A 23354-nucleotide genomic window follows, 5' to 3' on the forward strand; every position below is an offset into this window, starting at 1 on the left:
TGGCTCAGCTGGTAAAGAATCCGCCTGCAATGCGGGAGACCTTTAGCCGCAAGTTCTCTCTCTTTTTGTGGGTGCGGGCTCCTGCCCATTCAGCCTGCCAAGCTCCAGTGGCGCTGTTTTCCAATGCCCACATGCATCCCACTTGGAGATCAGCATGGACTTGAGTGCTGGTGTCTCAGGCCTCAGCTCTCAGGACCTCCCGAAGCCCCTGGCCCTGGGACGGGGGCATGTGCACCTGTGCTCCCCCGGGCACCCCTGTCCCTCCAGCCATGGGCCCTGCAGGACTCAGCTGCTGCCTCGGGGAACCTCTGCTGGACTCAGCAGTTCTCTCTCTGTGGGCACTTCTCTGCTTTCCAGGTGTCAACACGGCACCCCTGGCCACCTCAGCCTACCTGAATCCCCAGCTCTGTCCCCCTGCTGCTCAGGGGGTCCCCTCTGACTGGGGTCCTGCGGGATGTGATGCAGCTGGGGGTGAGGGGTGTTCTGGGCCATCAGCTGGGGCATCTGCACAGCTCGTAGCATTTGCCCACCCCCCACCCCCCACTGGGGATAGTCCTCTCATATGCCTGTTTTCTAGTGTTGGAAAAGTGTTGCTTTTGGCACATTTGTCTGCTTTTCTTACTTGCTTAGGGCAGGAGGGTGAATCCAGTTCCCCTCCTTCATGGTGGTTGGAAACGTGTATCAGACCCACTCAGGGAGGCTGATTTAAACATGGGCTTTTTGCTTCTTTCCAGGCAGAACACCCAGCCCTCCCTCCCCCCGCAGCTCCATCACCATGACCCCAAGCCCCTCTCGTGAACCCCTGCCCACAAGACAGTGGCTTTCTGGTGGAATTCCTGCCACCCCCAGGCTCGAGGGACTTCTCACTGTTTGTCGTCCTCCAGTATTTTCAAATAGCTGTCTTTCCTCTTTGTTAAGAGTTTAGACTTGCCCACCATGGGTCTTTCATGACACCATTTGACCCTCTCAAGATGAATGTTAGACCCTGTTCTGTTTTTCACCAATGGAGGGACTCAAGTGTGGCCCATTAGGACACTGGGGTCAGGTCACATGACCAGGAAATGGCAGGGCCACTGAGCCTGTCCCACTCGTGCCGTGCGCGGGACTGGAACAGGCGTCCATGACTGCAGAGGCAGTGAATAGCTCTTAGGACCGTAGGCTCTGTGATGTGGGCTTTCTCCGGCCATCCTAAAACAGTGAGCTTCACTGCACTCTGGTTGACCCCAGCCAACCCTGGGTGTTGAAGTGGGTTCCCTCTGCACGTGGGAGGCAGGGGGCAGGTATCTGGTAATGTGCAGCAGAGGACTGTCCCAAAGGTGTCAATTCAACCTGCATCTCATCTGCATGAAACTCATCCACAGCTCCCCTTGGGCTTAGAATAAAAACTTGGCTCCCGCCTGTGGCCCACAAGGCTGTGCTGCTCACACCCCGGCCCCATCCTCATCCCCATACCCCTCTCTCCTTTCCAGCCTCACTGGCCTCCTTCCTGCTCCTCTGGTTTGTCATGGCCTCGGCCACCCCGGGACCTTTGCACAGGCCGTTCCCTCTGCCTGAAATTGGTTTCCTCCACTGTCTGCATCGTCTTACACTCACTCATTCTTGCAATCTCAGCTCAGACAGCACTTCCTCTGGGCAAGCCTTCCCACCTGGCCCTCTCCTCAGACCCTTCTCAGAGCTGGACCATCCTCTCTGCCATGACTCTCTTTTGTGGGCTGATTATTTATAGCACGTTTCCTTGCCAGAGCTGGGGAGGAAGCGGGGCTGCCTTGTCTTCCATCCACAGGAGGAAATGACTCCTTCCTTGGGGCCCAGCAGGCCTGCAGGACTGTGCTCACCAGGTCCAACCCTAGGCGTGTTTGCTTGCTTGCTGAAAACTCCCTCACGAGCCCCCAAGAGCCGAGGCTGGAGGGCCCTGCACTCTGAACCTTCTCCCCAAGGCTCCCAGGATGGCTGGCTAGAGGGAGGGATGCAGGGCGTCTGAGTTCTGTGCTGTCTCTTGCCATGGGCCCGGAGGATAGCAGCTCCCACAGGTGATGGGGTCCCTCTGCTGAGGATGTTCGCGTCTCGTGAAATGTGGCCAGGCCACCTCCTGTGGTCTAAATACCAGGAAACCCTCATTTCAGAGCACCTGCTCTGCTTCTGTCTCCCCCGCCTTCAGACAAGGTGGAAACCGAGGCTCGGGGGCCAGCGAGGGGCCGAGGCAGGCAGCCTGGCTTTTCCACTGTCCTTCTGTGTCGAGCACCCACCTGGCGTCTTCCCAGCAGCCCCTGGGCCGAGGGAGCAGGAGGACACCTGCCGGCCTCCTGGGCCTTCCGTGATGCTCAGCCGTGCAGAGCCACGGCGCCTACCCAGGTGCAAGTCCAGGGCTGGGTGAGGCCCGGATGGAAGATGGATGTGCAGAGGGCAGGGGGTGGGTGCTGCCTGATGAAGACCCCAGTCTCCCCAACGGCAGGGCCCTTTGTCGCCCTCTCCTCTGGCTTCAGGGCCGAAGATGAACACGGTGGTCACTCAATGCATCTTAGTGGTGGGAGAGGGGTCACTCAGCGCATCTTAATGGGGAGCGCAGGCAGCCGGACCAGAGGGAAGCTGCCCCACGTGCCCACCAGTTTGTTTCTCAGCCTCCTCTCTCCTTTCCCTCCACCCTCAGGAATGTGTCTCTGGTCAAGAATGTGGAAGCATCTGGCAAACACATGGTGTGTTACACAGACGCGGATATACGGGACCAACTGGTGTACACACTCAGCCTCATCCGGAAAGAGCCTGTGTAGGTGTCCCCTCCGTGCATACACACACACACACGTGTGCGCACACACACACTAGCTTCTGCACCCCTGGGTGGGAACAAGATAATTTGCCCTGCACAAGGCAAGTTGCTTACAAAATGCTCGTCTATTAGTCGCTAATGACATCTCCATGCATGGTACAAGGAAGCAGAGTGTTTGGGGGTTGGCCTGGAGGCCTCTTCTTGCCTCATGCAGCCCAGCCCCCTCCCACAGGCTGGCTCTGGCTTGTCAGTCGGGAAGAGACTGAGCTTCTCAGGGGTGCACACAGGTGGCACTTAATAAATACTTTTGGAAGAGGAAGCTGGCTTCCTGAGGTCCCCGCACTAGACCAACTTTGTGGACGCCACAGAAACTCACCCAAACCGTTAGTAAAGCGGGGGAGTCAGGCATGATAAGAAGTCCAAGGTCATAGAGTTGGGGGAACTAAGTGGACTTGGGGGAGGGGGAGGAGGAGGTGTCTGAGCCACGGAGTTTCCCATGCAGCCACTAGGAAGACCCGCTTTCAGACAGCGGCCCCCCCACCATGTTTGAATTGCACTAAATGTCGGTGAATGTAAACCAGAACTCAGTTTTTTTGACTTTGTTTTCCTGCCTGAAGAATGCTCCCTGGCCTTATTCCCAAAGCCCTGAGGACCACAGAGGGGACTGAAGTGAAAATGGCCCACCGGTTAGAAGTTGGTAAGGACCCACCCCCACCTTGCATCCCTGCCCCCAGATGGTGCAGCCAGGGAAGGCGGGGGAGGGCAGCTTACCCCTCCCCCCCAATCCTGAGCCCTGTAGGTGGGCCTAAGCAGGGCCCCCCGTGAGCCTGCCTGGCTGGGGTGCAGGGCTGAGCCAGCCACTGGCAGGTTGACACTGTCTCCAATGTGCGTGGGACCTGGTACTTTTCCAAGGGCTTTTAAATGCATTATCTCGCTGGAGGCTCATTTGAGGCGAGGCCTCGAAGCCGACTGGAAAACAGCTAATTTACTGAATCCTGAATGGAGAGGAAGCAGAAGGCAGCGTGTGTTTTTGCTGAATCTCAAACCAAAACAACCTTTTGTTAAAGAACAAACAAATAAACAAAACCGTTGAAATCAATTCACCCGGGAACAGTACGAACAGGGGTTCTGGGCAGAGCATCTCAGCAGCAAATTCCAGCTCAACCAGTGTGGACTGGAGGAGGGGCTGCTGGGGTGACGGATGTGCTCATGGGGTGGGGGGAAGTTGGGGGGAGGGCAGAACCCCTTGAGGGAGGGGCATCGGTATGCACCAGGGGACCAGGCTGACCCTCCCAGGGAGACCTTGAACACTGGCTCCTCGGGAGGTGCTGCTGGGGAGGGGGCCTCCAGATGGGGGCCCCTGAATAAGGCAGGAAGAAGGAGTGCATTAGGGGCAAGGGGCCAGGCTGCGTCTAAGCAGAGGTTGCTTTGCCTGCAGGGAGGGCGGGGGAGTGTCAGAGGTTTTGCTCAGTCAGCATCTATCCCAGCCCCTTGGAGGCAAGTCCCCTGACGTGGTCGTCACGGGTGACATGGGGTCTTCCCAGCCTGCAGGCGTCCCCAGGGCCTTACGCTGCCTCTCCTACACAGCCCACTCCCACAGGCCACGGGACGTGGACCGCCTGGCCTTCTTCCGCAACGCCACCATCCAGCTGCAGCAGCTGAGGCCGGTGGAGGCCCCCGTGGCCAGCCCAGCAGCTGAGTGGTGGATGGTCCAGGAGTGGCGGCCAGGCTGTGACCAGAGCCGGGGCTGCAGTCAGGACCTGGAGCTCGTCATCTTTAATGACAAAGTCAGCCCCCAGAGCCTGGGCTTCCTGGCAGGATATGGGTAAGGCTCCCCCGGCCCCAAGAACCTGCCTTGTGGCCCGGAGGCTTCAGAACTTTCTGCCCCTTCTCACCCCTGCTCACCAGAACTGCCTGGGACAGGAGGCACAAGTCCCTGTTCCCTTGGCCCCAGAAATACACCAGGATGGTAACTTACTGTCACACAAGCTGCTAGCAGAAACGGGCATTCCCACTGTCCCACCCCTCATTCCTGTCTGTAGGGTCATGTGTCATCCAGCCCTCCAACCCCAGGTCGGGGCTGGAACCCCAGCCCCACCCACAAGAGGTCGTGGGGGCTGCGAGTGGTCAGCATTCGCACTTCTATCCCACCAGGCTGAGTAGGGGCTGTGCCCTCCTCTCCTGGGACAGCAGTGCTGACGCCCCCTCATCCCCCCAGCATTGTCGGGCTCTATGTGTCGGTGGTGATGGTTGCAGCCAAGTTCATCCGAGACCACTTCCTCGGCATTGCCCGCTCCATCATGTATGACCAGCTACCTGATGTGGACCGTGTGCTAGGGCTCTGCACAGACATCTTCCTGGCCCGTGAGCTGGGTGAGCTGCAGCTGGAGCAGGAGCTGTTCGCCAGACTCACCTTCCTATACCGCTCGCCCGAGACCATGATCAAGTGGACGCGCCAGCGCCCACCCACTCCCTGCCTGCCCCCCACCAACCCTGTTGCTGGGGCTCCAGTGGAGCGGCTGGAAGCAGCCATCGTGTCCTCAAGCCCTTTGGCCTCAGAGAAGTAGGGTCTTTGCCGCAGCCTTGCGTCCCCCCAGTGCCAGGCCCTTGGCCTGCAGCTGCTGCCCAGCTGGGTCCCCAGGGCCTGAGGCCCCCTTTGTGCCCGCACAAGGGACACTCAGTCCCCGGCTCCCTGTAGCCCCTGCAGGGGGTGTGGACAGTGCCAGCTGCCAGGAGAAGGAGCTGGGCCACCTCAGTGACCTCTGGCTCCTTCAGGGCTTCTCAGGGAGAAGCTGGATTGAGCTGCCAACACCAAGGCCATTAAGCACGCTAATGACCCATGAAGGCTCCTGGCCCCTCCGGTCCCCGTGCCTCTCTGAGCCCACTGACCGCCTCGTGACCATGATTACTGCAATTTAACACGTCGGGCCAGGGCTTTCCCAGACAGGGTGGGGGCCCTGGGACTGCCGCTTGCCTCTTCCAGGCCCAGCCTGGGGCTGTGCACACAGCAGGCAGTTAATAAATACATGCTTGGGACCATGCCCAGAAAGAGTCACCTTGATTTCAGGGCAGGGGAAGGGACTTGAAGTTTAGGGAGCCTTGGGCAGGGGTGCAAGGTCAAGGAGCCCAGACACAGCCAGGAGACGTGTGGCCTGCAGCCATGTTCTCGTCCTCCCGTCGCCTGCAGAGGAGGTGCCGGCTCCATGCCAGGCGGAGCCAGAGTCCTGGATCTCCTCTGCGGGGCCCAGGCTGGGGGCTCCCTGACACCTGGCCAGGCTGTGTCCTTCAGCTCCTAGGATCCTGCCCAGGGGCCTTTTGGTTGACCCCGTGTAACACTTGTCTTGTGCCGTGCTCGGGGGTCAGAACACCTTCCCTGCAGACTGCGGGTTGTGGGAAAGTCCGAGGTGCCCGCCCTCCAGAGCCTGCACTCTGAACCTCAGCGCCCAGCTGGCCCCGAGGGCCCCGGGCTCTCATCTGCAGGAATGAGATTGGCAAATTCACCTCAAAGGCAGGTGCTGGTTTAGGAGGAGAGGGTGGCACCCGGAGCCTCAGACCCATGGGCAGGTTGTTGGGCTGCTTTCTAAAATGGGCTGGACAAAGGAGACAGAGGCAGAGGTGTGATGTGGTTTAGCCATGTTTAATTCAACCTGCAGTGAACTCAAAGGGGCCCGAGTAGACATTCCTCTTGCTCCTTAAAACCTGAACCAAGTCGCCCCATCCTTTCAAAGGGGTGGTCTGTTGGAGGCAGGGGCTGCCCCAGCTGGAGTGGGGCCTGGGTGCTCTGCAATGTGGGTGCCGTGTGCGGGGCCTGGGGCTGCAGACGGGGCCACCAGCACCCACCGTGGGCCCCAGGCAGGGGCGGGAGTCTTGAGGGCCACCCCGCCAAGAGCATCAGGGCCGCGCATGCATCCTGGGGCCCTGGGGTCGTGCAGGGGTCCCAGGGAGGGGCATGGTCTGCAGAGGCTGGAGGGGAATCAAACATAAAACAAGCCCAGTGCTGCCCACTCACCCCTCCCTGGGCCCCCCGAACCCTGAGCTGTCTCCTAAGACATAAGAAGGAGCTGTTTCCGTCACCATGACAACTAAAAACAAAACAAACCGCAGCTCATCTTAAGGTATAATCTTCCAATTGCTTAGAATTAATCAGTGCAAAGTGAGGTAAAGCACCCAGTGTCACCGGGCAGGGCGGCTGCGTCACACGAGCCTGCGCCTCTTGGAGTCCCTCTCCGCGTCCCCCTCCTGGGCATCCGCCTCACAGCCAAGTGGGGACACCAGGTTCAGTAGAGGGTCCTCGGAGGCCTGGCCGAAGAGCGCCAGCAGGAGGGCCACACCGAAGCCTGTGGCGCGCTCGCCCTGTGGGTAAAGACAGCAGAAAGCTGTGCGGCAGAGCCCCCGTACTCCAGCAAACCCGCCACCATGGGAGGGCTCTCGGACCAGGGCGCCTGACCCCCTGTGTACCCCCCAGCCCCCTTCCCTGTCCTCTTCTACTTAGAGCCGGTGGAGGACGAGCTGGTGGACACAGCCCTGGTTTCCCTCCCCTCCCCCCTCCTCCCCCCTGGCTCCTCGGGAGGGAAAGGGTGAGACCAGGGCCCCTGGGCCTCCTGCCGAGGACAGGCGGGTTGGGAAGGACTGCACACAGCAGTCACACTGTTCCCAGGGACAAGGAGACCAGAGGTCAGGGGGGACCACAGCTGGCCGTGTGACCCTCACACAGAATGTTTCCGATGAGCTCAGCCCGTGCTCTGGAGCCAGAGAGGGGCTCTGGATGCAGGAGAGAGTGGGAGCAGCCAGACCCGCGGGGAGGGGCCGGCAAGGGAAGCAGAGTGGCTGGCCGGCCAAGGAAGGCCTAAGGGTGGGGTGGGCAGGGGCACCCCTGTGCCCTGGACTCACGGCGTGCACAGGCGCGGCGATATCCAGGTGGACCCAGACCCCAGGCCAGTCGAAGCCAATGTGTGAGGCGATGAAGAGGCCAGCGCAAGAGCTGGGGCTGTTGTCCCTGTCCTGGGGTAGAAGGCAGTCGTGATCTTCCACCCCAGCCATGGCGGGGGTGGCCACGATGGACACCCTGCGCCCTCCTGACCCCCATCCTCAGTGACCACCTCTCCCGGTGTCTGCAAGAAGGGGCCTGGGGTGGAGGGCCCAGCGTGGAGAGCAGCAGAGAGGGTCCCCAAGGGCCTGGCAGCTGGGCTAAGGGGTCTGCTTTCACCCTGGGGGCAAAGGGGAAGCCAGTCATAGACCTGATGGGGGACTTCAGAGTGGGGAGGATGCCCCAGTGCCTGCTGAATGGACATGCTGCAGGGAGACCAGTGAGAGGGCCATCCCCTCCCCTGATTTCTCCCCTCCCCTGCTCAGAGCCCAGATCTGGGGCCTCACAGGGGGACCTAGGTCCACCCTGCTTCACACCTACCGCCACTGAGTTCTTCATGTCGGCCACAGCCGAGGTGAACTCGCTGAAGTGCAGCTCTGGGCAGTAGACCAGCGGGTGCACCAGGTCCCCGCACTGCCGCCCGGCCTTCACGCAGGCCGCCTCCCACTCGGCGCTGTTGGTGAGCACAGCCGCGTGGTACTTGCCTGTGGCAATGCCCTGGGGATGCGGGAGAGATGTAGAGAGCATCACGTGATGGGTTGGGGGACACCGAGGACAGAAGAGAGGCCAACAGAAAGCAAGTCAGAGAGAGAGGCCGAGAAAGAGGGCCTGAGCACCGCCCCATGGGGGCCCTGTGCTAACGTTCCCTCCAGAGTCCATGGGCCCTGTGCGCCTGCACCCTCACAGACAAGCTCTGACCTGGTGACGAAGCAGAAGGGACAGTGGGGCCCACCTGAGCTCCGGTCAGCGTGGCCATGTCCAGGATGATGTCGGCGCCCAGGTCCTTGCAGGCGTAGGACACGCCATCTGCCAGCACCAGCCTGCCCTCGGCATCCGTGTTGTTAATTTCCACAGTCCTGGGGACAGCAGACACCCCACTTAGAGCCCCTCCTCCCTGTCCTCAGCTGCAGTGCAGTGTCTAAAGGCTGGGAAGGGCTTGGCCCCCTGAGCAGGGGGTGGGTCCCCAGACTCCGTGGGCCCCCGAAACCTCGAAGAGGGACCCAGCCCCCATCGCAGGCACCCGGGGCTCCGGGACAGCATGATGGGGTGGGTGCTGTGAGGTGGGCAGGCGGGGTTGGCCTCACTTTCCAGAGTACAGCAGGTGGATGTCGTCTGGCCTTGTGGCGTTGGGCCCCACGGAGTTCTCGGCCAAGCAGAACACCGCATGGAGGGTGTCTTTGAAACCCTGGAGGCAGCAGAAGAATGGATAAGAAAGCTGTGGTACATATACACAATGGAATATTACTCAGCTATTAAAAAGAATGCATTTGAATCAGTTCTAATGAGGTGGATGAAACTGGAGCCTATTATACAGAGCAAAGTAAGTCAGAAAGAAAAACACAAATACAGTATATTAACGCATATATATGGAATTTAGAAAGATGGTAACAATGCAAGATAGCAAAAGAGACATAGATGTAAAGAACAGACTTTGGGACTCTGTGGGAGAAGGCAAGGGTGGGATGATTTGAGAGACTAGCATTGAAACATGTATACTATTGTATGTGAAATGGATCACCAGTCCAGGTTCAACACCTGAGACAGGGTGCTCAGGGCTGGTGCACTGGATGACCCTGAGGGACGGGATGGGGAGGGAGGTGGGAGGGAGGGTCAGGATGAGGAACACATGTACACCCATGGCTGATTCATGTCAATGTATGGCAAAACCCACCACAATATTGTAAAGTAATTAGACTCCAATTAAAATAATTAAAAAAAAAAAACAAAACCCTGGAAGGACCAGGGCAGAGGCTCCAGTTATAGGCTGGGAGCATCAGGGGCAAGAAGGATGGTGACCGACTGGAGCTCTCTGACCCACAACAGACAGACAGACAGACGGGTCCAAGGAGCAGGGATCACAGCCCCCTGCACTCCCCACCATCCTGGTGGTGGGCCCTAGGGCAGGGTCCCAACAGAGACCAGGAGATGCAGCATGCACCCCAGAAGCGGAGCTGCCTGCTGGGTTCGAGTCCGGGCCCGGCAGCTCCCCAAGGGCCGTGCTAAGCTCCCGCCTCCTATCTATACAATGCGGTCAACGGTCACAGTCCCTAACCATACAAACCTGCTGACCTTTAGCTTTTGAGGTTGGGCTTTTGACTTTGACGACCTTGACCCTTTGCTGTCGCCCTGTACCTACACTGAGGTTGAGTGCACTAAATCCATGGAGGCACAGTGACCCCCCACCCCTCAGGGTCCCTCAGGGCAGCCACAGAAACAGCTGTGTGGGTGCACTCCTCACTCCTACGCCCACCACACTCAACTCTGACGTTACCATCTGTTGATCATGCTCACCTAAGACAATTACTATGCTGTTGTTTGCCAAAAGGTGGTTTCCCACCTCTCTGCCTCGCTGTTAGCAACAGCACCAGGAGGCCTGCCTCTGGGAGGCCACTGTGAGGAGATGACCTGTTCCTATTGGTGTGGACTCTTATTTCATTCTGTGAGTGATGACCCTCATCATGAACTTTGGGGCTCAAATTGAGGCACATTCCTTTTCTTAAAAAATGAGCTACAAGCAGGAGGAATCCGAGGACCACTTCCAACCACCAGCTGATGAACCAGACTTAATTGCCAACCAGACTTAACTGCCTCGCCCATAGCAAGGGCCTACCTGCTGGGGCACCACCCAGCCGCCTGTCCAGATGCCAGGACGGACCCTACATGGGCGCAGTCACCCCAAACCCATAGCTGAGACACCATGCAGTGCAGCCACTCGGGCCCCCGGACACTTCCCCCTGAGCCCTTCCCAGAGCGCTCCCCGGCCCCTGAGGCCAGGTGTGTCCCTTGCATACTTGATGAGCTCATTAACGGAGGAGGTAGAATCCCGGCAGGTGGGCTGGGTGCTGCTGAACGACGGCTGCATGACGCCCCCCAGCACAATTGAGACACCCCCGCCCACCAGCACCCCTTAGGCCGAGCCCCTCCTCCCCTCCAGCCTTTCTGCTCCCCTCTTGGGCGTGGCTGGGCAGAAATCATTTGCCAAGATCCTTTTGCTTTTCTTTTCTCTGGAAGTCTCCCCCTGGGGGCATGCTGCTCAGGGGATGCCTGTGAGGAAGAAGGGCTTATGCTTGGTGACCGGAAGGGCTGGGCTTTTCAGAGGTGCCTGAAGCAGCTGTGCCGAGAGGTGAGCGGACCTAGACGGCCAGGGCGCCCAGCGCCTCTGCTGCATAAACATGCTCTGCAGTGTCAAAGGGCAAACGTGGGGAACAGCCACCACACTGTTATTGACCAGGCCCCCAGTTCAGGAATTTGGTTCCCATTGTTGGGCTCTCTGAGGCCTGTGTGTCCTGGGTGGGGAGCGTGGGGGCCTCTGGCTGCCCTGGTGTTTGGGCTCTGTGTGGCTGCTCCTGGTATTCCAGGACAGACCCCAGACCTCTTCCACCAAACAGTAGCCAGCCCCTCCCCAGACCCCCGCCCTGAGCGTCAGAGCCCAGGGGCGAGCGGGCAGGCAGCCTGCTGCACAGTGCCCTTCCCATTTTGGTCGGGACGGGCGAGGCTCTTAGGACTTAGCGGGGGGCCCATGATGCCAGTGGGCATCAGGCAGAGAGGTGACATGCCTGGGTGGGGTGACGCTCTTGGCGGGAGGAGCCCTGACTGAAGCAAGGAGCCCCAGGGGCCCCAGGGACCCGGCGCGGGAGTGTGGAGGGGGATAGTGCCAACCACACAGACTTGGGGGGCTCTGGAGAGGAGGACCAGGGAGGAAGACAGGGCCCCCCCTCACCTGCTTGACGGCGGCTCTGAACGCCCCCAGGACAGCTGCGGCGCCCCCACAGTCCCTCTTCATCCCCGGCATGGTGGTCTGTGGGGGCAGGAAGGGGCAAGAGAGAGGTGATGGGTGCTGACCCCACAGCAACAGTGCTCCCCACCCCACTCCCCACATCAGGGTCCCAGAGGCACAGGAGCTGGTGCCAAGTCACCTGAGTGCCTACAGAACCCAGGAAATGCCACTAGTCACCTGAGGATCCTCCAAAAGCAATGAGAAGCCAAAGTCAAATGTACCAGGTTGGGGGGGGGGCACGTCCAGCTTGAGCAGAGCTTTGGGGGTTACTGAACAGAATTGTGTGAGATTCAGTGGGGGCTTCCAGAGCGGCCTGGCTCAGAGGCTGAGCTGTGCCCAAGTCAGCCTGGGGGTCTGTCTGCAGCTCCTCCATGTCACGACCTTGACCACCCATCTAGGTTAATGTGAGCTCCTCCTAAATGTCACTGGTCACTGTGACCCCATCAATCCCACTCCTGCCCTGAGGGCGCCTGACACCTGCTCGCATTCGCGTTTCCTGGGTGACGGGGTCTAGGGAGGGAGGCGCTGGAGACTGAAGTGTCCTCCTGCCACAGAAGTAAACACCATTTCCGATACACTAGTTGAGGGCAGCTAGGCACTTTTACGGTTTATAGGCTCTCGATGCTAATTGACAGGCTCATATTTTAAATTAACAACAGGTCATCGGATGTAAGGATTTGGGACCGAAATGTACCGATTTTTCTGAGCCCTTTTTGGATTACACGAGCTGAGAGTTTTAATGGAAAGTATTTTTAGATATAAACTGAGCTGTTTTTACAATTAAGTGGAGCAAAAATGACTCAGCTAGCACTATTGGAAATAAGCTGTTTTGACCTAACCTGCGAGAAACCATGGGATTGTTTAAACGGAATAACGGGGCCTCAAACCGAGAATCAACCCCCCTGCAGAAAGGTCACATGGAAGATGGCTGAAGATGGCCACTGAATCCCCGTGTCCCTGGACACAGACAGAACAAACGTCCCACCACAAACGCAGCTCCATAGACTGAGTCAGCCTCATGGACCCCACCTGGCATTCCTGTTTTTATCAAAGAAACTATTTCCACGGGAGCGCCTTTGTCACTGTTGGGTTGCTGTTTATACCGATGGGGCAGTGGTGACCTGGTGCCTGTGGGAACTGGTGGTCACTGGACTCATTTCCAGGCCTTTAGGAAATAAGGTGCTGCCAATTTCACCCGAGTCTCCTTGCAGTAAAGCAGTGAAATGATTAACTTTTTGGAAACCTCAACCGTAGAGAAGAGTCATTCCCAGCACCGTCTTGATGGCATGGAAAGGGTGGGAGAGGTCCTGCACTTGCTCCCTGATGCCCGGTGCTCGGCTGTGCTCAGTCGGCTGGAGCCCAGGCAAGAGTGGGCGCCAAGTCCCGAGCTCAGCAAGCCTCTGCTCTCCCAACAACACTGTCCTGGAGGTGGGGTGGGGGGAACCACTGACAGATTCCGGGGGTCAGATGCAGGTATATGCTGACATTGTCTCGAAAATGGCCAGAGTGAGCCTCTCACCTCCAGGAGGACAGCTGGCCTCACTTGGTAAAACTGGAGCTTTCAAGCAAAAAAAAAAAATCAGGATTTTGGAAAACTTGTATCTGCTTCCATGATGGTTTCCTAATATTCAACTTTCTACATGAGATAGATGCTGATATTAATGAATGTGACTTTTTAAAATATTGTATGCTGGAAAGATGTCAAAATCTGGAGGTTCGGCATAACTCTGTGAACAGTATTTTCCAAATGGCACATACGTGATATCATAAAACCATGCATTCAGACTTCAGGATGGACCCACAGATTTCAATGCAGCAGAGCTCACAGGCGTGGCTTCAGATCCCCCATCATAACCAACCTTTCAGAAACTCCCACTTGTCGAGGTTTGGTGTAACAGCAAAGAAGAAGGCCCTCAGTTACCCGAAGAGGGTATTAAAATGCTTCTCCTTTTTCTAACTGCTGAAGGACTGGGGCCAGATTTTCTTTTTTATATTTCAACTAAAACGTATTGCAAAAGACTAAATGCAGAAGCAGATATGTGATCACAGCTGTCTTCCACTAAGGCAGACAGTAAAGAGAGCTGCAGAAATGTAAAACGGTGCCACTCTTCTGGTTAATTTCTTCTTTTCATTTTGGAAAATACAGTTCTATTCATAAGACTGCATTATTTACAGTGGCATGCAATGGGGTCATATTGGTCTTTTTAATGAATTAATAACTATCTTTAAATTTTCCCAGTTTTAATTTCTAGTAGACAGCTAGCAGACATCACCCTCATAAATAAAATCTCTTTCAAGATCAGTATTTTTCAGAGTGGAAGAAGTCCTGAGATGAACATATCTGAGGCCCCTTAATACACACTGATCCTGATTTGCCTTGAAAATCTTTGAAAATAGCCAGGACTATTCCTGCAAAATTGGGAGAGGGTGCCACCAGCAAAATGACTAACCCTCAGGAAGCCCTGCTTTTCACTCCACCCTCCAACAAGCCAATGTCCGAATGAGCCCACAAATCCATCCCCCCAAAACGCAACTGCTAAAGGGGCAAGAGCCCCTATCAAGGGTGTGGGGTGAGGGTCAACACCAGGTGTTATGAATTTAAGAACAATAATAAACCAGACTAAAAGCTGAGTTGGATCAGAAAGAATGCTGATCACTGAAGAACTGATGCTTTCAAATGGTGGGGCTGGAGAAAACTCTTGGGTGTCCGTTGGACTACAAGGAGATTTAACCAGTCAATCCTGAAGGAAACCAACCCTGAATATTCATTGGAAGGACTAATGCTGATACTCCAATACTTTGGCCATTTTATGCGAAGAGCCGGCTCATTGGAAAAGACTCTGATGCTAGGAAAGATTGAATGTAGTAGGAGAAGGGGACGACAGAGGATGAGATGGTTGGAAGGCATCACCAACTCAATGGACATGAATATGAGCAAACTCCAGGAGATAGTGGAGAACGAAGGTGCCTGGCGTGCTGCAATCCCTGGGGTCACAAAGAGTTGGACACGACTTAGCAGCTGAACAACAACAAAAGCTTGTTTGCTTGTTGTCATCAGTGGTAAAAGTATTCCTCCAGAAGAAACCCTGTTGTTGGTTGAAGTGAGTCCTTACCATATAAATAAAAGCTTCAGACCTGCCTGTCTTAACTCTTCCTCCTTCCAGAAACATTATCCTATGTGGACACTAATCACTGCCAGGGGCACAGACTCCTCAAAGCACTCTGCTTCTGAGTCAGGCAGGCTCTGGTGGTGGCCGGTGTCCACGGCACTTCTGACAGTGAGTTCCTGCCTTTGGATGGTGGGTTCGGCATAAATCCCAGGAGCAGTGAGCCATGCTGCTGCCCAGTCTAGGGGAACCACCAGGGCTGTGCTGTATAAGACATTTTTACTCCACAGATGTTTGAAAGCTGCTGGAGTCCATCTCAAAGAACAGGAAACATGGACACTGACGACTGGGGATTTTCTTGGCAAGTGGGGTCTTTTTTGGTCTCTGCCGAGGGACCCTTCTGTTACAGAGTTTCCCTGAGTATTCGTGTATCAGTTGCTTCATGTGACAGAAAGTCTTCAAAATTAAAGTTAATTGTGCTCTTTTGGATCAACTTTGAGTGCAGAGACTGACAAACCTGGCACCTCCATCTAGCGAACATAAACATGTGAAGAAGAGCAATGTGACAGAGTCACTGACAAATCGGCAGAAGTGAAGGCTGGATGGCAGGGCTGTGACCCTGGCGTACATCACCACGAGAGAACAACATGGAGGCGTCAGCTTTTTCTGTCAGAAATTACTTAATGCTATTTACAAGTGTTAACCGATGACTGTTTTCTTTATCCGTCCTATAATACTCATAATATTTTACTGCAGATGGTCACAAAGACAGTGGGCATCACCCTAGGACCTTTTCTTCTTCTTCTCCAGATTTTCTGTGTCCTGACTCACTGCAGGCACGAACTGTCTGCCCCTTGGAGGGGATGGGGCCCCAGGGCCTCCCTCCTGGATGCCCCAACAACTTGCTCTTTCCTCTGACACCTGAGAAGGGGCTGCCCTTCCCCTGCCATGTCCCCCCAGCCCTGGTCCTGCACCTCACCTTCCCCTTCATGCTGAGACCCCCGGTATCGTAGACGATGCCCTTGCCCACCCAAGCGATGGTCTGGGTGGCTCCGTCTGGGGTGTGGCTGAGGACGGCCAGGGCCGGGGGATGGATGGCGGCTTTGCCAACACCGTAGATTCCTAGGGAAAGCACAGGACTCGTCAGTGAGGCTCAGGCCGGGCCGAGTGGAGGACTCCTGGGAGTCCCTCAGAAACATTGCTCTCCCCACAAACAGCTGCTGGCCTGTGGGCGTTCCTCTGGGCCTCAGAGCCTGGCCATGTGAACCAAGTTCCCCGCCCTCTCCTGCTCCTGGCCACTGTGGAATTGGGGGATGCAATTGAGTTCTATGTGAAGTAGTGTTAGGCAAGAAGACTCGCTCAGGAAAAAAAAAAATATTGTATCATTCCCAGAAAGCAGCAAACAGGACTGCAGAATGAAGGGATTTTGGACAATGCTTCAAGGCTGTTCCAGCCCTGCTCACCCTCCCATCACTGACCCCTCCATGCACTCAGCGGGCACCTCCCTTTCCCAGCTCACTCCTGCTGCTGCCTTGCTGTCAGTTTACACGCCCCAGCTTCTTGAGAAAACCATGGCTTGCTGTGGGCAGAGCCCACGCCTCAAGGTCCCCCTGATAATCTAACCGAACAATCTTAGCAACCAGCGCAAGAGCCAGCAATGGCGGCCTGACAAACTCCTAGTCATCCTGCAAGACCTACTGCAAATGTCACCTCTGCGATGTGTTCCCTGACAGGACTGCCTCCAGCTGCAGCTGGCTTACGTGACTGTGATAGGCAGCTCGAACAAGCCCCCACGGATCCCCTCTGGGCACTCATGGTCTTGTGGATCCTCTCCCCTCCCCCATGAGGCGGGACTGCGTGTCTCAGTTTCTCGGGATGTGGCAGGAATTGTCCAAGAGGAGGTTACAGAAACAGAACTGGCCTCTGTGTTGTGTGCTTTCTTCTCTCTTGCTCAGAGACCTCTCTGAGAGAAGCTGCTGCCACGTTGCAAGCTGTTCAAGGACAGGCCCACATGATAAGGAACAGCCAGCTAGGCCCCTGATGGCAGGGCCATGAGTGAGCCTTGCTGGGAGCCTGTCTTGGGCCCTGGTTGAGGCTTCAAATGACTGCAGCCCCAGTTAACACAGGTATCAAGGCCTGGAGAGACCCTGGGCCAGACCCAGCTAAGCCACACCCAGTTCCCCACCCACAGACCTGTGCGGGAAGGATGGTGTTGCTTTCAGCTGCTGCCTTCTAGGGTAACTGGTTTTGCAGCCACAGATAACAACCACAGTGACATTCCCAACCCTGTTCTAGTTGTCACTGCACCTTGGTGCCTGGGAGGTGGGAAGAATGGGCCTGGCAGTCAGGGAGGGCTCTCTGAAGAAGTGGTCTGTGAGATCATATTGGGGGAGAGTATCACAGGGAGGAAGAGCCGCGAGAGCACGTCTTGATGGGGATGTGAGCTTGCGTATTCGAGGAACAGAAAGGCCCTGCTGGGCTGGCCTGGGGAGCAGGGGAGCAGCGCGGGGGAGGCTGCTGAGGGGGCGGATGGGGAAGGACTTGGACCCTGCGGCTTCCAGGATCTGAATCAGGATCTGAATCGCTGCCTCCTCTTTCCCCCGGGGATGGGCTGCTTCCCAGGATCTGGCCTGGGGGCTGGACACATGCGGGTTTCCTGTGGGGTGAAGCTCGGGACAGCACGACATGTGGCCTGGCAACCCCCCAACCCCCCAGGTACCCCGGGCCTCTGCTGAGGCCAGGACCCAGGAGGACCGGCCCCCACCCACCTCCAAATCCTCTCGCCTTCAGCTCCTCATCCCGGATAACGGTTGGGACGATCCCCAGTTCTTTTCCAACTTTCTTAATCTCCTGGATGCGTTCATGGAAAAAACAACAACACACAACACGTGAAGATGGCTTAAAATGAGGGTGAGGCCAGGGACAGGGGTGAGCAGATGCCTTGTGGTGGGAGAGGGGTGGGCCGGGAATCTGAGGCCCTGACTCTCGGCTCTAAGCATGATTAAACCCAGGAGAGGAGATTTAATCACCTCCAAACTCTGCGATTTCCTGTGGCTCATGGCTCGAGTCCTGCATGGGGGCCTCAAGGAGGAGGTTGTGTCCTCCCTCCACCCCCGGCTGAGGCCTGGGGGCCCCTCAGCTCCGGGTGGATAGCAGGACTCTGTCTGCAGCGGCCCGTGGCTTCCCCAGATGAGGTGCAGAGACTGTGGACCATCCCCTGGCAGCCCTGGGATTCCTGACTGTCCCTGGGGTTGATCAACACCATCCCACCCCAGCTGGACCCCAGGGCCACAAACCTCAAGGAAGGTGTCTGTGTTCATCTCATTGCAGGGTGTGTCCACAATTCGGGCTGCCAGCCGCACGCCTTCCGTGGCACTCGTTAAACACTAGGAGAAAGAAAAGGCTGTCACTGGGGCCCTGGGACAGGTGGAAGGTGTCCCTCATTGCCAACAGCCAGAACCCACAAGTGTCAGAGGCACACGTCTCCCGGGGGAGGCTGGGCAACAGGGGCAGGTGGAAGGGAAGCAAGAGTTGTACCCATGACCCCAGCTGTCTACAGAAAGACCCCTATGGCTGCAGAGCCACAAAGGAGCCCTTTGGTCTAGTATCCTCTCCTGGTCTGCATGGGGCCCTTCTTGCTTTCTGAGCCTCGTCTCCTGTTCTGCCCCTTACTCTGGTGGCAGGTGATCTCCTGCCTGGCCCTGAGTGCACACCTCGTCCAGCCTCTGCCAACTGGATCCCCCGCTCCCAGGAGGAGGTGATACCCTCTGTTATGGGAGTCTGAAGCCCTGACCACCAGAGAAGGGTATCAGTAGGGTTTGGGAAGGTGCTTAGGCTTTAGTGAGGTTAGGAGGATGGGACCCCATGATGGGATTAGTGCCCTTGTAAGAAGAGGACGCAGCTTGTGGAAGCCACCCTGATCCGGGATGGCTAGGCTCCAGGATGGCCAGCCTCTGGGAGTTTGAGAAACAAGCATCTAAACCCCTGTTGAGGGGCTGGTGTCATGGTTACCCAGGCAGACCAAACACCCCCGCTTCTCTAGCCAGGGTCCCAGCCACCCTTTGAGGTACTTCTCAAAGGCCACATGCTCCAGGAGTCTCTCGGAGCCTCGCAATGGAGAAAAGGCTCCTGGACCCGCTGGGGAGGCGTTTTTCTCCTGTGGGCCCCATGGGAGTGTCCCAGACCCTCACCCTTCTTCCTGGGCACCTGATGCAACACTGCTCTGGCCACAGGGCAAGAAGGGAAGGACACAGACAGCTGGGCCTTGTGCAGAGGGCATGCTCATGTCTCTCTCCCCTCAAAGCTTCTGCCAAGAGCTCCCATGCACCTGACTCAGCCCTGATGCTCAGCTCTGCCTCCCTGCTCTGTCCCACCTGGCCCCCCAGCACCCGCCCCAGGGCCTGGCTGCCTTAAGAGAGAAATGCAGTGTGGGTTTGGTGGGGATGTGGACAGCATCCAGTTTCTTGTTGCCTCTTCCAGGCCCACAGGAGTGGGGAGGGCAGTGCTCAGTCCCTAATGCCAGCCCAGCCCCCTCCCAGGTCCCTGCCTGTTCCCAGGTAATTAACCACTAAACCTCAGAGGCAGAGACTTGACAGCTCAGATCTGAGACGTGCCATGTGGTCCCCACAGCCTGGCAGCAAGCCCTCCCCAGGGAGGGTGAGGGCCCCCACCTGTGGACATCAGAGACCCTTGGCTGCTGTCTGGGGAGTGCATCAGCACCCTGAAGGTTGTCTCAAGGGAGGCAGGGTGCCGGCCTCATGACCTTGTGAGTGCAGGGTTCCTCCAGGCGCACAGCCCTGGCTCAGGAGAGAGGGCGCACCTGCAGAGAGGGGCCCGCACCTCACTGTGCCTTGATCTCCTCATCAGAAAGCAGCATCATTCACTCAACTCATCCATTCATCCACGTCTGCGTGAGCACCTGTCATGCGCTGGGCTCCACACGACTCTGAATCCATAGATGTCCAAGGATGTGAGTCCAATAGAGACTCACAACATTGTTCCATTAAATGCTATGGAGGAGGAGGGTATGAGAGGCCACAGGGACCCGGGCGGGAGGGAAAGCCCACACGCGATGTCAGAACCTCACACTTACGATCCCAGACGGGAGGGAAAGAGGGCTGATGGATGGCAGCTGTGGTTAAGGCCCGGGTCTACCCCTTGCTGGTTGGCTGCACTCAATCACTTAGTGTCTCTGAGCCTCAGTCTGCTCAGCTCTCAAGCGGGGAGAATAACAGGACCCACCTCACGGGGCAGTTGTGGAAATCAGATGTGTGTGCACATGTGTACTTGGAGCAGAGCCTGACATCTGACAAGCACCCGGGAAGCACTGGCCCTCCCCTGGTCATGAGGTTGGGGGAAGCGGGAACCAGAGAGGGGCATCTTGAGGCAGCCAAGCCATTAGGAGGCTGCTGCCTGGTCCCAGGCAGGCACCGTAGGATGGGTGGGGTGTCGGGGCCAGGGAGACCCACCAGCCCACTGGCTCCATCACACACAAGAGGACTATTATGCATGGGACCAAGTCCCCGCCCTCTGAAGGTGGGCATGGGGCTCCCACACCAGTGGGAGGCTAAACTCAGATGTACAATCTCAAGTGAGGATGGCTCTCAGCTGGCAGGTGGAAAGAGTGTGGGGAGGAGAGAGGGCTCCAGGTAGGCGGGGGCTCTTCAAGGAAGGATGACAAATGCTTGAGTCTGGCAGGTTTGGCCCCTAGAGGACAGTGTCAGGAAGGGGATGGGCAAACTCCATACTGGCGGGCTGAGTGAGGAAGGGAGTTAAGACAGGCCAAGCAATCAGACCATGTTATTAAAAGTTTGTAGAGCAAGGTGGTGAGATACTGGACAAGGGGGTGCTAACAGGGCCTGAGACAGAGTGAAGGGTGAGGGAGCAGCAAGGACCACCTGAGTCTGGCATTTGGAAAGGGGGCTGCAGGTGGGAGGGCGAAATCACAGCCACAGGTCTGGGAGGTCACCTGGCAGCCAGCCCACACACGGACTGAAAGCTGGAAATTACCTCCAGCCTTGCCTCGCTTCAAAAGGATTATTTGAAGGACCAAATGAAATAACATATGTAAAAGCGCACCATAAAGGGTAATGTGATATATACACGGGCGGGATTATTAGTATTAAAACATGAAAGTGCCTGGTGCGAGGTAGGTGCTCATAAACACTGGCTGAAGGGAACTGAATCCTGAGAACAAGACCACCCTGAGGGAGGGAGCCTGCAGCCTGGCTTTGGAAAGGCCCGGGGGGCCGGCTCTCTCCAGCAGCAGCAGCAGCCCTATCCTGTCCTCCCAGGGAGTGTGGGGGAGAGAGCACTGCCCAAGCTGGGGGGGCGGAGGGGGCACGGTCTGAGCTTCCAGACACCCACTTGCAAAGTGGACACTTCCACTGGCCCGTTGTCTTGTCCAACCAGGAAAAACTCCACCGTAACGGTCTTCTTCTCTGGGCGCCGAGATGCCCCTGAGCGGTGGGTGAAGAGGGGGAACGCGCGGGCCAGGGCGCAGGCGGAGGCGAAGGCGTCAGACCGCTCACAGACCATCTGCAGCACCAGAAAGCAGAGCTGTGGTGAGGGGAGCGCAGCGGGGGAGGGGACCCCGGGGTCGCCCCATGGGAGCCCCTGTCAGGAAGTGCTTGGGCCCCACAGCTGGGTCAGAGGCCACTGTGGAAACAATCTGGCCAGAGATACCTCAGCAGGGCCTTCATCCCAGGGGCCTTCCCCGGAACCACGGTCCCATGATGGGAGAAAGAAAATGTCAGCCGCCAGATGTGGTCCACCGCCTCCCGAGACCCGACAGCCGGACGCGCAGGGCCACACGGTGGACGTGGGCTCAGGAGGTCTGGGTCGGAGGCTCAGATCTGCCACCCACACTGGGCTGGGGTGCTTATGTCTCTGGGACCTCAGTTTCCCTGTCTGTAAAGCAGGGGTTGCAATCTCCAGCCGTGGAGCAATATCCACCTCTGAAGATACTGTGGCCAGAGTGCTCAGGGGTCCCGAGGGCTGAGCTGTGGGAGACACAGGTCACGGCCAGCACGGCCAGCACACTGTGACCTGCAGCCCGGGAGGGGGTTGTGCGGGGCCAGCCTCTCAGGAGCACTCACCAGAATGCACCGATGGGTCCCCGGCGGCAGGCAGGTCCGCACCAGGCGGGTGATGAAGTGGGCGGCCGAGGGGCTGTTGTGGCGGCTCACCCGGGAGGGCAGGGCGGCCACGGTGGCATAGTTCAGGTAGAGGGGACAGCTGTCCGTGGGGTTGGGGTTGAGCGTGCTTAGCGCAGCCTGCCAGAGCTGGATCAGAAGGGGAGACACAAGACAGACACCAGATTTCAAACGGCTGCCTGCCAGGAGCACTGCGTGCGGACGCCGGCATCGCTCGCTAAATGGGCACTTTTGCAGCTTCCCTGGCACCCTGGATCCCTAATTAAGACGTGTCACATCTCACTAGATAAGCGCGTGTGCGTCTGCTGGCACACGTCCACCCTTGTGGGATTAAGCACTGGGGACTTAAACGGCCAGTTTGGGGGCTGCTTTGCCACAAAGGCACTGGGGTGAGACCAGTCAGGGGTCCTGGAAAGGGGTGGGCGTCACCGCCACGAGGGTTCCGGAAGGAGGGTTCGGAAGGCGGCGTCAGGGCCCCTCGAGGGCACTTCCTTCGCGCCTAGTGGGCTCTGCCAGCTCTGCCCACGAGCCTGCGGCCCGGGTGGGTGCGGGGCACAAGTGGCCGCCGGGCGGGGCTGCTGGACGGGAGCCCACGCCTCGGGTTCTCGGGAGGCGGGCGGCCCCGGGCCTCGCCGGCAGGCCTAGTCCACCAGGCGCACCCGGCCGGCGGGAGGGCGGGCTGGGGGCGCCGGGCGGCCGAGGCGGGGCCTCCGCGGCCTCCCCGCCGGCCCAGCCCCGCCCGGGCTCCGCTGGCCGGCGGGGCGGCGCATGGCGGCCGGCGCGGCCCGCTCACCTCCTCGGTGACCCGGGGCTGCAGCTTCCCGCGGACGTGGCTCCAGGGCACGCGGTGCAGGTGGTGCAGCTGGCCCAGTAGCAGCAGCGGCCGGCTCTGCGGGTCCGCGTCCCCGGCGCTGGCCTGGAACTGCAGCCCCACGTTCGCCATCTTCGCCGACCCGCGCCCCCCGCCCCGGCCGCCGCGCCTGCCGCGCTCGGGCTCCCGCTCCGGCCGGGCCTCGGCGCCGCCCCGGCCCTGCCCGGCCGCCGGCCCCGCCTCCCCCGCCGCTCCGGGCCGCTCGCGAGACGTGCAGGGCCCGCCCGGGGCGCGAGGGGGCGCCGGGCCGGCGGGGCGGAGGGCAGGCCCCGGCCCGGAGCTGGCCCCGAGTTCCGCCAGGCCCCGGACCGCACGGGACAGGCCCGGCCTGACCAGGCCCCGTCCCCGGCAGGCCCCAGGCCCGGCTAGGCCTCAGACGCTATAGGCCGGCCGCCCCGGCCCTGACCCCCTGGTCCTCCCGCTGCCAGGGAGGAAGCACTGCACTTCCGGGATGGGGCCCCGGCCTTGGCAGGCTGCCAGTGGACCCTGGTAGCCCAGACCTCCAGTGGGTCCTGAGCAGATGCGGGCCCAACATCAAGTCTGCCCCAGCCCTGTCCACCAGACCAGAGTCTCGGTGAGGCCTGAGCCAGCCGA

At 58.3% G+C, this 23354-nt stretch overlaps 2 protein-coding genes across 2 annotated transcripts in view; one reads left to right on the forward strand and one right to left on the reverse strand.

Annotated features, from left to right (window-relative positions):
- LOC122448912 (piezo-type mechanosensitive ion channel component 2-like) overlaps positions 1-5331 on the forward strand; it is an 88547-nt gene extending 83216 nt beyond the window's left edge. The window contains exons 43-48 of the mRNA XM_043480568.1: positions 405-471; positions 2159-2370; positions 2648-2764; positions 3382-3461; positions 4352-4589; positions 4983-5331. Of these exons, the coding sequence (XP_043336503.1) occupies positions 405-471; positions 2159-2370; positions 2648-2764; positions 3382-3461; positions 4352-4589; positions 4983-5331 (1063 nt within the window). The remainder of the gene's footprint in view (positions 1-404; positions 472-2158; positions 2371-2647; positions 2765-3381; positions 3462-4351; positions 4590-4982) is intronic.
- Positions 5332-6382: 1051 nt separating this feature from the next.
- NPEPL1 (aminopeptidase like 1) lies at positions 6383-23113 on the reverse strand. Its single transcript, XM_043479906.1, has 12 exons — positions 22683-23113; positions 21833-22018; positions 21102-21272; positions 18032-18121; positions 17504-17585; positions 15715-15857; positions 11572-11649; positions 8936-9036; positions 8584-8707; positions 8172-8348; positions 7655-7765; positions 6383-7117 (listed from the first exon to the last, which is right to left on the reverse strand). The coding sequence occupies exons 1-12, from the start codon at positions 22830-22832 to the stop codon at positions 6959-6961; spliced, it is 1572 nt and encodes a 523-aa protein (XP_043335841.1). The 5' UTR covers positions 22833-23113; the 3' UTR covers positions 6383-6958.
- Positions 23114-23354: the final 241 nt, after the last annotated feature.

The sequence above is a fragment of the Cervus canadensis genome, chromosome 10 (assembly GCF_019320065.1).
Source record: "Cervus canadensis isolate Bull #8, Minnesota chromosome 10, ASM1932006v1, whole genome shotgun sequence".
NCBI lineage: Eukaryota > Metazoa > Chordata > Mammalia > Artiodactyla > Cervidae > Cervus > Cervus canadensis.

Coding starts and splice junctions, on each gene's coding strand:
- NPEPL1 (XM_043479906.1), bottom strand. CDS start 22,832: ATGGCGAACGTGGGGCTGCAGTTCCAGGCCAGCGCCGGGGACGCGGAC. Junction 15,858..17,503: donor GAAGGCGAGAGGATTTGGAG/GTGGGTGGGGGC, acceptor TGCTTTCCCTAG/GAATCTACGGTGTTGGCAAA. Junction 8,708..8,935: donor CACCTGCTGTACTCTGGAAA/GTGAGGCCAACC, acceptor TGCTGTCCCCAG/GACTGTGGAAATTAACAACA.